At 43.3% G+C, this 13,769-nt stretch overlaps 1 protein-coding gene across 1 annotated transcript in view; it reads left to right on the top strand.

Annotated features, from left to right (window-relative positions):
* The window catches only part of LOC135547659 (SH3 domain-binding protein 4), a 74,297-nt gene that overhangs the window by 34,909 nt on the left and 25,619 nt on the right, over positions 1–13,769 (top strand). The window contains exons 2-3 of the mRNA XM_064976847.1: positions 3,784–4,010; positions 4,181–6,570. Coding sequence (XP_064832919.1) covers positions 3,887–4,010; positions 4,181–6,570 — 2,514 coding nt within the window. The 5' untranslated portion in view covers positions 3,784–3,886. The remainder of the gene's footprint in view (positions 1–3,783; positions 4,011–4,180; positions 6,571–13,769) is intronic.

The raw sequence follows: 13,769 nt of genomic DNA, 5'->3' as shown, positions 1-13,769 counted from the left end.
GACGGGCCTGGACATGCGCTGGCTTGAGCAGGGGGACCTTGTATGTGCTGCAGGATTTTTATCCATGACGGCGTAGTGTGTTACTAAATGGTTTTCTTTGAGACTGTGGTCCCAGCTCTCTTCAGGTCATTGACCAGGTCCTGCCCTGTAGTTCTGGACTGATCCCTCACCTTCCTCATGATCATTGATGCCCCACGAGGTGAGATCTTGCATGGAGCCCCAGACCGAGGGTGATTGACCGTCATCTTGAACTTCTTCCATTTTCTAATAATTGCGCCAACAGTTGTTGCCTTCTCACCAAGCTGCTTGCCTATTGTCCTGTAGCCCATCCCAGCCTTGTGCAGGTCTACAATTCTATCCCTGATGTCCTTACACAGCCCTCTGGTCTTGGCCATTGTGGAGAGGTTGGAGTCTGTTTGATTGTGTGGACAGGTGTCTTTATACAGGTAACAAGTGGAGAACAGGAGGGCTTCTTAAAGAAAAACTAACAGGTCTGTGAGAGCCGGAATTCTTACTGGTTGGTAGGTGATCAAATACTTATGTCATGCAATAAAATGCTTATTAACCTCTTGAAACTCCCCATCCCGGATCCGGGATTGTGACTAAGCCTCAGGCTCATTAGCATAACGCAACGTTAACGATTTCTGAAAATCGCAAATAAAATTAAAATAATGCGTTTGCTCTCAAGCTTAGCCTTTTCTTAACAACACTGTCATCTCAGATTTTCAAAATATGCTTTTGAACCATAGAAATTGACTAATTTGTGTAAGAGTATGCAAAGTTAGCATAGCATTTTGTGTAGCATGTAGCAAATAACATTTTCACAAAAGCCAGATAACCAAATAAATAAAATCATTTACCTTTGAAGAGCTTCTGATGTTTTCAATGAGGAGACTCCCAGCCACATACCAAATGCGCAGTGTTTCCTGAAAGCGTCTGTGTGTAGGAGAAATCGTTCCGTTTTCTACATTGCGCCTGGCTACCGAACCGAAAATGCAGTCACCTACAACGTGAAACTTTTCCGGATTAACTACATAATATCGACCGAAACATGGCAAACGTTGTTTGGAATCAATCCTCAAGGTGTTTTTCACATATCTCTTCATTGACATGCAGTTCGTGGAAGCTTGCTTCTCTCTCTGTGCCCCATGGAAAAATACTGGCAGGTGACTTTTGCGCACCAATTTCGGCGCAGGACACCGGGCGGACACGTGGTAAATGTGGTCTCTTATGGTCAATCTTCCAACGATCTGCCTACAAATACGTCACAATGCTGCAGACACCTTGGGAAACGACAGAAAGGGCAGACTCATTCCTCTTGCGTTCACAGCCATATAAGGAGATCATGAAAGACAGAGCCTCAAAAATCCTATTTCCTGGATGCCAAGTCATCTTGGTTTTGCCTGAAGCTCACGTTAAAGGGCACGCACAGAGAAGATATTTGTATTTCTGGACACGTCAGAGTGTTTTCTTTCGAACAGTAGCAATTATATGCATAGTCGAGCATCTTTTTGTGACAAAATATCTTGTTTAAAACGGGAACGTTTTTCTTCCAAAAATGAAATAGCGCCACCATAAGTGTAAGAGGTTAATGACTTAAAAATCATACAATGTGATTTTCTGGATTTTTGTTTTAGATTCCGTCTCTCACAGTTGAAGTGTACCTATGATAAAAATTACAGACTTCTAAAGCTTTGTAAGTAGGAAAACCTGCAAAATCGTCAGTTTACCAAATACCTGTTCTCCCCACTGTATACACATCTCATTCCAAAATCATGAGCATTAGTATGGAATTGGTCCCCCCCTTTGCTGTTATAACAGCCTCTGCTCTTCTGGGAAGGCTTTCCAATAGATGTTGGAACATTGCTGCAGGCCAGTCAAGTTCTTCCAAACCTTTTCTTCGCTTTGTGCATGGGGGCATTGTCATGCTGAAACAGGAAAGGGCCTTCCCCAAACTGTTGCCACAAAGTTGGAAGCACAGAATTGTCTAGAATGCCATTGTATGCTGTCGCGTCAAGATTTTCCTTCACTGGAACTAAGGGGCCTAGCTCGAACCATGAAAAACCATGAATCTCTCCACAGGACGTGTTTCCACTCCTCCAGAGTCCAGTGGCAGCAAGTGTTACACCACTCCAGCTGACGTTTGGCATTGCGCATGGTGATCTTAGGCTTGTGTATGGCTGCTCGGCCATGAATACCCATGAAGCTACCGACAAACAGTTATTGTGCTGACTTTGCTTCCAGTGGCAGTTTGGACCTCGGTTGTGAGTGTTGCAACCAAGGACAGATAATTTTTACGTGCTTCAGCACTCGGCAGTCTCTTTCAGTGAGCTTGTGTGGCCTACCACTTCGCAGCTGCGCCGTTGTTGCTCCTAGACGTTTCCACTTCACAATAACATCACTTACAGTTGACCAGGGCAGATCTAGCAGGGCAGAAATTTGACAAACTGACTTGTTGGAAAGGTGGCATTCTATGACGGTGCTACATTGAAAGTCAATGAGCTCTTCAGTAAGACCATTCTACTGCCAATGTTTCTCTATGGAGATTGCATGGCTGTGTGCTCGATTTATACACCTGTCAGCAAGGGGTGAGGCTGAAATAGCCAATTCCAGTAATTTGAAGTGTGTTCACATACTTTTGATTGTATAATAAACATCTATATAATATTTCCTGAACTTTCTTACATCTCCAAGATACAGGGACAAATCACTTCAGAACCTTGTTTCTTATGATACATTTTTCGACATTCATGAATGTGTTATTCAAAGTTTCTCTGGGCTATAGAAGTAAAGGCCAAATTATATATATTTTTTAAAGATTCCTAAACGGGTCCTAAAATTCCATATCAAATAGCTTGTTTTGTAATGAAGTTTCAACATTTCTATATGCCTTGTTGCATTATTCAGTTGTGTTCTGTGTAGAATAAGAGGCGATGCAGCCCAGAATCCCAGTGAGTTCAGTGGTTCCTCAGGACAGTATGAGAGGTTGATCTAACATGATGCAGCCCAGACTCCCAGTGAGTACAGTGGTTCCTCAGGACAGGGTAGAGCTAGCAATGAGTAAGTGGAGCAGTCATGGTGCTCTAGCACTATAAAGGGACATGAGTTGTGCTGATAGACAGACTTCATCCTCTCTCAATCAGTAGATGACATGAGACTCATTTTACAGAAGTGCCGAAAGTAACAAATTCTAGTACCTAACCGTAGTTCATGTTCTATGATTGTAAACGAGTACATACATTTTGGTATACCATGCAACTACTTTCAGGACGACCTGTCTGTTGGCATAGTTTAACAGAATGTAGAAGTTCAAGATTGTAGACCAATGAGAGATGAGATTAAGACAATCCAGTGTCTATAGAGTTTCACATGAATGTTCAATAATATTCTTTGTCATTCTATTGGAAATGATCATGCACTCTTTGGAGTCTCACATTGAATGTCCTCTCCACCCACCTCGAGGAAGAGAACTTTGTGTGTGCAGGAATTACGTGGTTAGACACAACTCTCTCACACACACACACACACACACACACACAAGGGGTGTTTTTCTTTCACTTGCCACATTCAAATTCCTGCCACATGTGAAACTTGCAAATATCTGGGGGATATTTACATCCTGTCAGCATTTGGTAATCCATTATTTGTTCCTCTTGATTATATTAGTGAGCAGGTTGCAATTCTGATTTATTTTTCTAATCAGAATGCATCTGCCCCATTTAATGAGATTGTCAAGTGTAGCTAAAAGCTAATTAAATCCAGTTTTTTCTCTCTCTCCTCCAGACACCATGGAAGGCTGTTGATGGCTAACTCTGCCTTCGGCTAAAACGTAACTCAGGAGAGCAGCATGAACACATAGGTTGGGTGTGCAGGGAAATAACCAACAATGGCCGCCCATCGAATCAGAGCGACAAACAACAACATCGCACTGCCGCGCTGCAAGTCAGAGGGGACACTCATTGACCTCAGTGATGGAGTGTCTGAATCCAACTGTCTCACAGATGTCAAAGGTACGCTATGAGGTTGATTATTACGTGTTAATTAACTGCGTAAAAAAACAATGTTTTGCTTGTGTAAATGTACTGTCATCACATGACTACGGTAAACCTTTATGTTGAGATATTTGTCGTAATATTGATTCTCTGATTTACCTATTTTTTTTTATGTTCTGTTTTTCCAGTGCCTTCTCCCAGTGCCTTAAGACTGGACGCCACTGCCTCCTTTGGCACTGCCAGGGAAGTCGTTGCTATTAAGGATTACTGTCCCTCCAGCTTCACCACCCTCAGGTTCTCCAAGGGAGAACATCTCTTTGTGCTGGACACATCGGGTGGAGAGTGGTGGTACGCCCACAACAGCACTGAGATGGGTTACATCCCTGCGACATACGTCCAGCCCATCAACTACCGGGACTCCTCCTTCAGTGACAGCGGTATGATCGACAGCCTAGGAGACTGCTCTGTTGAGGAGGGAGCCAAGGAGCTGGACCTCCTTGGAGATTGGACCGGGGTGATGCTGAAACCTACTGCCCCCCAAAACGGGAACCCATTTGCCCCCCATCACCAGCACCTTAGCCGTAGCTCCACTAACCCTTTCCTCAATGTGGCCCTTCAAGGTTCTTTGGATCAGAACAGTAATGAGAACATTAAGTCAGTGGACCTTCTTCTTTTTGACAACCTAGCCTCCTCTGTCCCACCAAACTCTACCAGCAGTAGCATCAACATCAACGGCTTTGGCAGCGGCATTTTCGATCTGAAACCCATCAGCCCCAGCTTGGGAGTGGGCCAGATGTTACGCAGGGACAACCCATTCTTCAGGAGCAAGCGATCCTACAGTCTCTCAGAACTTTCAATCCTGCAAGCTCAGAATGACGCCCCTCAGGCATCCTCAGGTTTTTTTGGAGGCCTGAAAGCCCCTGCACCTGAACAGTTCCAGAGCAGAGAGGACTTCCGGGCGGCATGGCTCAATCACCGCAAGCTAGCCAGGTCCTGCCATGACCTGGACTCCTTGGGTCAGAATCCAGGCTGGGGACAAACACAGCCAGTGGAGACCAACATTTTGTGCCGTTTAGACAGTTCTGGAGGGGCCGTCCAGCTTCCAGACACCAGCATCAGCATCCACATCCCGGAGGGCCACGTGGCCCCTGGAGATTCCCAGCAGATCTCCATGAAGGCCTTGCTGGACCCACCGCTGGAGCTCAACAACGACCGAACAACGACCGTAAGCCCTGTGGTGGAGATCAAGCTCGGTAACATGGAGACCAAAACCACAGTCACCCTTGAGATGACGGTGTCAGTTGTGGTGAAGAAGGAGAGCAGGCAGACGACAAAGGTCATATGTGTAAGGAGTGACTGCAAGGAGGGGCCCTACACACCAATCCCCCAAGCCTATATGTATGGGGACACCATCCAGGTCTGTCTGGATAACCTTGAGCCCTGCATGTATGTGTCTGTTGTGGCCCAGGCCCAGTCAGTTGCTCCAGAAACCACTGTTTGGGACAACGTGTTGAAGAAGGTGACCCTCGGTGTCTATGGTCCCAAGCACATTCACCCATCCTTTAAGGCTGTGGTGGCCATCTTCGGCCATGACTGTGCCCCAAAAACATTACTGGTGAGTGAAGTAGGGAAGCAGGCCCATGCCACCCCTCCAGTGGCTCTTCAGCTCTGGGGGAAGCACCAGTTTGTCCTGGCAAGGCCCCAGGACCTTCGGGTTGGTGTTTACTCCAACATGGCCAACTATGAGGTAAAGGCCAGTGAGCAGGCCAGGGTGGTTAGGGGTTTCCAGGTCAAACTGGGAAAGGTTAGCCGGATAGTCTATGTGATCGCCTCACGCACTGCTGATGATGTCTCAGATTTCACATTACGTGTCCAGGTCAAGGATGACCAAGACTGTATTCTCGCCCAGTTTTGTGTTCAAACTCCAACACCTCCACCCAAGACCGGTCCACAAACATCTGTGCAGAGGCGCTTCCTGAAGAAGAAGGAACTAGGGAAAATTGTCTTGTCCCCTCTGGCCATCACTACCAAATACCCTGTGTTCCATGACCGACGAATCCGCAACCTGAAGTTTGGCAAGTTGATCAAAACAGTCATCCGACAGACCAAGAACCAATACTTACTGGAGTACAAAAAGGGGGATTACTTTGCCCTTCTGAGCGAAGAGAAAATCAAATTGAAGGGACAGTTGTGGACTAAGGAATGGTACATCTGTTACTATCAGGGTAGAACAGGGCTTGTACATGCAAAAAATGTTCTGTTGGTGGGGAAAGTAAAACCCATTTACTTCAGCGGGGCTGAACTAACCACTACACTCTTACTGGATCAGATCCTGAAGCCCTGCAAGTTCCTGACGTACATCTATGCCTCTGTGAGGACTATACTGATGGAGAATGTAGGAAACTGGAGGGTGTTTGCCGATGCCCTGGGTTACGTTAACCTACCGCTCTCACACTTCTGCCGTGCAGAGCTGGACAGCGAGCCTGAGAGGGTGGCGTCTGTCCTGGAGAAGCTGAAAGAGGACTGCAATAATACAGAGGGCAAGGAGAGGAAATCCTTCCAGAAGGAACTCATGACCGTAAGTTAGCATTCCCTTTCAACTATTATTCAGTCGGAAATGGGTGCTTTTGTCTGTCTTTTTGATGTGTGATTAACTTTTTTGTTTTGTTTGTGTGTTTCATCTAGTGTGCAACTTTTTTGTTTGTCTGTTTCATCTAGTGTGCATGCTTCAGCCCCTTATCTACTTCCAGCTGCTTGAGGCTATGGTCCAGTGGGCTAATCCTGTTGAGAGTGCAGTCAATAAGTGCTGTGTGGGCATCGACATCTCAGGAGTTGTGGAAAGCAGCAGAATATTTTAGCGTAGTCCAACCCCCACCGTTTCTTTCTTGTAAATCACATTGAGTTAGAGATGTGCTGAGGGCTCAGCCTGCCTAGATAATGCTCTGTCTTCATTTCTTGTGTAAATCAAAACCTACCAGAAAACAACAGTACTGTCAAACTATGTTTATGAAAAAGTGACTGACTTTTGTCATTGGTTGATTTTGGGAGTCATATTCAGTGTTCTGACCATTGTAGAGGGTGTGGTGAATACTATTATGTGACTTAACATGATAAACTCAGACACACTGAGGAAGAGATCCATAGAAACGTGTCTACGAGAGGTCGACCGATTATGACCAAAACAAGCCGATACCGATTAATCTGACATTTTTATATATATATATAAATTGTCATATATTTATATGTATATATTGTCATTATTATATATATTTGTAATAATGACAATTACAACAATACTGAATGAACAATTAACACTTTTATTTTAACTTAATATAATACATTCAATTTAGTCTCAAATAAATAATGAAACATGTTCAAATTGGTTTAAATAATGCAAAAACAAAGTGTTGGAGAAGAAAGTAGAAGTGCAATATGTGCCATGTAAAAAAGCTAACGTTTAAGTTCCTTGCTCAGTACATGAGAACATATGAAAGCTGGTGGTTCCTTTTAACATGAGTCTTCAATATTCCCAGGTAAGAAGTTTTAGGTTGTAGTTATTATAGGACTATTTCTCTCTATAACATTTCTATTTCTTAAACCTTTGACTATTGGATGTTCTAATAGGTACTTTAGTATTGCCAGCCTAATCTCGGGAGTTGATAGGCTTGAAGTCATAAACGGCGCAATGCTTGAAGCACAGCGAAGAGCTGCTGGCATACGCAGTAAAGTGCTCTTTGAATGAATGCTTAGAAACCTGCTGCTGTCGACCACCGCTCAGTCAGACTGCTCTATCAAATCACAGACTTAATTATAATATAATAACACATAGAAATAGGAGCCTTAGTTTCCGGATTTTACCATATTAATTAACTATCATTTCGACAACAAAACGTTTATTCTTACAGTGAAATACGGAACCGTTCCGTATTTTATCTAACGGGTGGCATCCATAAGTCTAAATATTCCTGTTACATTGCACAACCTTCAATATTATGTCATAATTACGTAAAAGTCTGGCAAATTAGTTTGCGTCGAGCCAGCCGGCCCAAACTGTTGCATATACCCTGACTCTGCGTGCAATGAACGCAAGAGAAGTGACACAATTTCCCTAGTTTAAATTGCCTGCTAACAAATTTATTTTAACTAAATATACAGGTTTAAAAAATTATATACTTCTGTTTATTGATTTTAAGAAAGGCATTGGTGTTTATGGTTAGGTACAGTCATGCAACGATTGTGCTTTTGTTAAATCATCCCCCGTTTTGGCGAAGTTGGCTGTCTTTGTTTTGAAGAAATGGTCTTCACACAGTTCGCAACGAGCCAGGCGGCCCAAATTGCTGCATAATACCAGAACTCTGTTGCACAGAACACAAGAGAAGTGACACAATTTCATTGGTTAAAAGAAATGAATGTTAGTAGGCAATATTAACTAAATATGCAGGTTTAAAAATATATACTTGTGTATTGATTTTAAGAGTTTTGACACGTCAGGGTTACCAACAGGGACAGCGATGACAGAATAATGTCGATGTTTCAAATGCTTAACCCTGATTGTTCCTGGTAGTCGCTCTGGATTAGAGTGTCTGCTAAATGACTAAAATGTCAAAGTAATGACACCAATAGTTATGTCTTGTGTGTGGCCTCCCATCTCAAACACATCTGAGGGGAAACGGTCAATAATATCGATGTCACTGTTACAGCATGACATAAATCGCAGCTATCAAAGAGAACAGGGAGCATAGTGATACTTTCTGAAAGGGGCAGTAGAGACTAGAGGTCGACCAATTCATCGGAATGGCCGATTAATTAGGGCCGATTTCAAGTTTTCATAACAATTGTTAATCGGCATTTTTGGACACCGATCATGGCTGATTACGTTGCACTCCACGAGGAGACTGCTGACCACCTGTTACATGAGTGCAGCAAGGAGCCAAGGTAAGGTGCTAGCTAGCATTAAACGTATCTTATAAAAAACAATCTTAACACTGTGGCCTCACACCACTAGACCAGAAACCAGCTAATTTGGGCCTGACTTCAAAACTTTCCCGCAAACCCAACCCTTTGTCTTTTTCCCTATCTCACACTATTGTGTGGAAAAATGTTGGTCTTGAAATAGTTTTGTTCAGTATTGCCCAGGATTGCCGTTGGCAAAATTGACAACAGGTCCCGCAGTAAGTGTCTACACAAACCAATATTGAAAAGAAGTCTTTCCTTCCCTCATTATGTTTCAAAGTGTTGACAACATCTAAGAGATGTGATATTGATTTGATAATCATCAATGTTGTCATCTGCGTGTCAATTTCATGGAATTTTAGATACACTGTGTTTGTGCTATTTGAAAATTCTGACATTCTTAAAGTGCAAGAAAACTTCAGCCTCCCTCACTCTCTGTACCTCATAATACATTTTTCAATAACATTGAAGTCATGGACTTAAAGAGGTATGATGGAACAGAAGCTATAATTTAAGTTGGGTTGTAAACACCAGTTACAACCATTTATAGACACGGGGGAGCTTCAGTGTGGAGAAGAAGAACTTACTATAAAGATGTGTCCATGGTGGTGAATAAAAGGCCCAATTTCTTAGGGCCCTGTTTAATTCAGTTGTTTGGTGTACACGTTCTAATTATGTGATCCAATCAGCATTAAGCGTTTTCCCTTTTCATGTGTTCATAGAACATCTTGGCAAATAAGATGTACCTCATTGGGTGGATCTTTGGAAGCGATGGTGCAGCAACCGATAATACTGATGTTATTACAGAATTCCAAAGTATACACAAAACAAGTGGCATGCTTATACCAAACTCCTCCAGCCTTGCATTCATAGAATGTACAATTCCTGATGGATGACTCCCAAAGACCTTAACATTCACTCTTATAGTTTATTTATGGCAAATATCACAGCGTAAACAACTTCACACAATGTTATTTGGAGCTTATGCAGAGTGGAAAAGGAAAAATTTTATCCACTTCCTTCCACTGAGGATGTTAGTTTTATGAGGCTCCACTGAGTTAGCCCAAGGTACAAGGGAGCTGAAACTTGCAGGATGGATATTTGTTAGCAACTGTGTTGTGACCTACATGTCAGTCATTTAGCACACACTCTTTTCCAGAGCGACATACAGTAATTGCATAAATGTTTTTAAACTGGTCCCCCGTGGGAATTGAACACACAACCATGGCTTGGCAAACACCATGCTCTACCAACTGAGCCACACAGGACCCAGCAATGTACATGCATCTTTACTCCTTAGGATTAATACCTTAAGGCTAATCCAATGTTGGTAATCACTTTTCTTGTGTACACAACAATAACAAAACTGTTGTTGCTTTTTTCGCCGTTGTATTTCAAGAGCTTTTTAAATGCATAGACGGTCACCCATTTTAAGAGAAGCATCTTGTGTGTGTATCCTCCAAGATATTACATTTCATACATCGTGGTGGGCCTCCGTTGTGGTCTTCCGAAGCTTTGTATGTGGCTGTGAATTGAATTACCATCTCCTATGTCTCTCGCCAATTAAGTGTTTTCACTGACACTGAAAACAATTCTTCCTGACTTATTTGCATGTCATATGACGGAGAGCTGAGAGTGTATTTTTAGATACAAAGCAAAGGAATTCAAAAGTGATTGTGTGCGCCTCTGAAAGGGAGATGACAGCCTTTGTGCTCAAGCATCTGAATGCAGAGTTTCTCTCATTGTTGTGGAAGAAAGGAATTATCAGCCATGTGTTAGACATGGGACTATACCCTCCCAAATAGAGAGAGATTCCTCTGTGTTAGACATGGGACTATACCCTCCCAAATAGAGAGAGATCCCTCTGTGTTAGACATGGGACTGGGACTATACTCTCCCAAATAGAGAGAGATTCCTCTGTGTTAGACATGGGACTATACCCTCCCAAATAGAGAGAGATTCCTCTGTGTTAGACATGGGACTATACCCTCCCAAATAGAGAGAGATTCCTCTGTGTTAGATATGGGACTATACCCTCCCAAATAGAGAGAGATTCCTCTGTGTTAGACATGGGACTATACCCTCCCAAATAGAGAGAGATTCCTCTGTGTTAGACATGGGACTATACCCTCCCAAATAGAGAGAGATTCCTCTGTGTTAGACATGGGACTATACCCTCCCAAATAGAGAGAGATTCCTCTGTGTTAGACATGGGACTATACCCTCCCAAATAGAGAGAGAGATTCCTCTGTGTTAGACATGGGACTATACCCTCCCAAATAGAGAGAGAGAGATTCCTCTGTGTTAGACATGGGACTATACCCTCCCAAATAGAGAGAGAGATTCCTCTGTGTTAGACATGGGACTATACCCTCCCAAATAGAGAGAGATTCCTCTGTGTTAGACATGGGACTATACCCTCCCAAATAGAGAGAGATTCCTCTGTGTTAGACATGGGACTATACCCTCCCAAATAGAGAGAGATTCCTCTGTGTTAGACATGGGACTATACCCTCCCAAATAGAGAGAGATTCCTCTGTGTTAGACATGGGACTATACCCTCCCAAATAGAGAGAGATTCCTCTGTGTTAGACATGGGACTATACCCTCCCAAATAGAGAGAGATTTCTCTGTGTTAGACATGGGACTATACCCTCCCAAATAGAGAGAGAGAGATTCCTCTGTGTTAGACATGGGACTGGGACTATACCCTCCCAAATAGAGAGAGATTCCTCTGTGTTAGACATGGGACTATACCCTCCCAAATAGAGAGAGAGATTCCTCTGTGTTAGACATGGGACTATACCCTCCCAAATAGAGAGAGATTCCTCTGTGTTAGACATGGGACTATACCCTCCCAAATAGAGAGAGATTCCTCTGTGTTAGACATGGGACTATACCCTCCCAAATAGAGAGAGATTCCTCTGTGTTAGACATGGGACTATACCCTCCCAAATAGAGAGAGAGAGATTCCTCTGTGTTAGACATGGGACTATACCCTCCCAAATAGAGAGATTCCTCTGTGTTAGACATGGGACTATACCCTCCCAAATAGAGAGATTCCTCTGTGTTAGACATGGGACTATACCCTCCCAAATAGAGAGAGATTCCTCTGTGTTAGACATGGGACTATACCCTCCCAAATAGAGAGAGATTCCTCTGTGTTAGACATGGGACTATACCCTCCCAAATAGAGAGAGAGAGAGAGAGAGATTCCTCTGTGTTAGACATGGGACTATACCCTCCCAAATAGAGAGAGAGAGAGAGAGAGATTCCTCTGTGTTAGACTTGGGACTATACCCTCCCAAATAGAGAGAGATAGAGAGAGATTCCTCTGTGTTAGACATGGGACTATACCCACTCCTCCCAAATAGAGAGAGAGGTTCCTCAGATTTTCTCCCTCTGCCTCCCCCATTTTACCTTCTCTGAGTTAGTGGAACTGCATTGCCTGTAGTAATTGCCTGTTGAAGCATAATGCAATTAATTAGAAACACTTTCTATCTAAAAAAAAGATGGATAATGAGTCTGCGTATGATAATAGCAACCACCAATTGAACATCACTGCTAAAGCACAAAACTGCAGTACCCATGCTAAATCTATATCTAGCAACAGGCCAGTGAACTTAACTTTGTTTTAATGAAATCTGTGATGCCTATGGGGTTACCTTAATACCATTTATGAGAAAATATGTTTAGTGCATTCTGTTAATTTTGCATGTTTATTTCATGCAAGGCTCCAGCTATGAAATGTTTTTGTGATCTAGCTAATTTGACTGATTTTGTAGGAGTTTTGCTGTGGATGTATATTTCAGAGCTGGGGTAGTAAAGTACAAATTATATTCTATTTGAGCCTTGTCTAACCTACATTTGAACCAAAACACCCTGATGTTTATCCTAATAATTGAGCTGAAGCCCCCAGATTCAGTGTAGACTGTCAAAAGCCCAACGTGTTGATGGTACGATGAGCTATTTATTACAACCACAAAGCCTGAAGCAAGCTAAGCATAAAGATTGGAATGCCCCACTCTGTCACATCAGATATCCTTTCAGCAACAATACATTGCAACATTGATATAACACAAAAATATACACTGCTCAAAAAAATAAAGGGAACACTTAAACAACACAATGTAACTCCAAGTCAATCACACTTCTGTGAAATCAAACTGTCCACTTAGGAAGCAACACTGATTGACAATACATTTCACATGCTGTTGTGCAAATGGAATAGACAACAGGTGGAAACTATAGACAATTAGCAAGACACCCCCAATAAAGGAGTGGTTCTGCAGGTGGTGACCACTGACCACTTCTCAGTTCCTATGCTTCCTGGCTGATGTTTTGGTCACTTTTGAATGCTGGTGGTGCTTTCACTCTAGTGGTAGCATGAGACGGAGTCTACAACCCACACAAGTGTCTCAGGTCGTGCAGCTCATCCAGGATGGAACATCAATGCGAGCTGTGGCAAGAAGGTTTGCTGTGTCTGTCAGCGTAGTGTCCAGAGCATGGAGGCGCTACCAGGAGACAGGCCAGTACATCAAGAGACGTGGAGGAGGCCGTATGAGGGCAACAACCCAGCAGCAGGACCGCTGCCTCTGCCTTTGTGCAAGGAGGAGCAGGAGGAGCACTGCCAGAGCCCTGCAAAATGACCTCCAGCATGCCACAAATGTGCATGTGTCTGCTCAAACGGTCAGAAACAGACGTCCACAGGTGGGGGTTGTGCTTACAGCCCAACACCGTGCAGGACGTTTGGCATTTGCCAGAGGACACCAAGATTGGCAAATTCGCCACTGGCGCCCTGTGCTCTTCACAGATGAAAGCAGG

This window comes from Oncorhynchus masou, chromosome 10, assembly GCF_036934945.1.
Source record: "Oncorhynchus masou masou isolate Uvic2021 chromosome 10, UVic_Omas_1.1, whole genome shotgun sequence".
Lineage (NCBI taxonomy): Eukaryota > Metazoa > Chordata > Actinopteri > Salmoniformes > Salmonidae > Oncorhynchus > Oncorhynchus masou.
The sequence above is the reverse complement of the archived record's forward strand: the minus strand, read 5'-3'. Positions and strand labels throughout refer to the sequence as shown.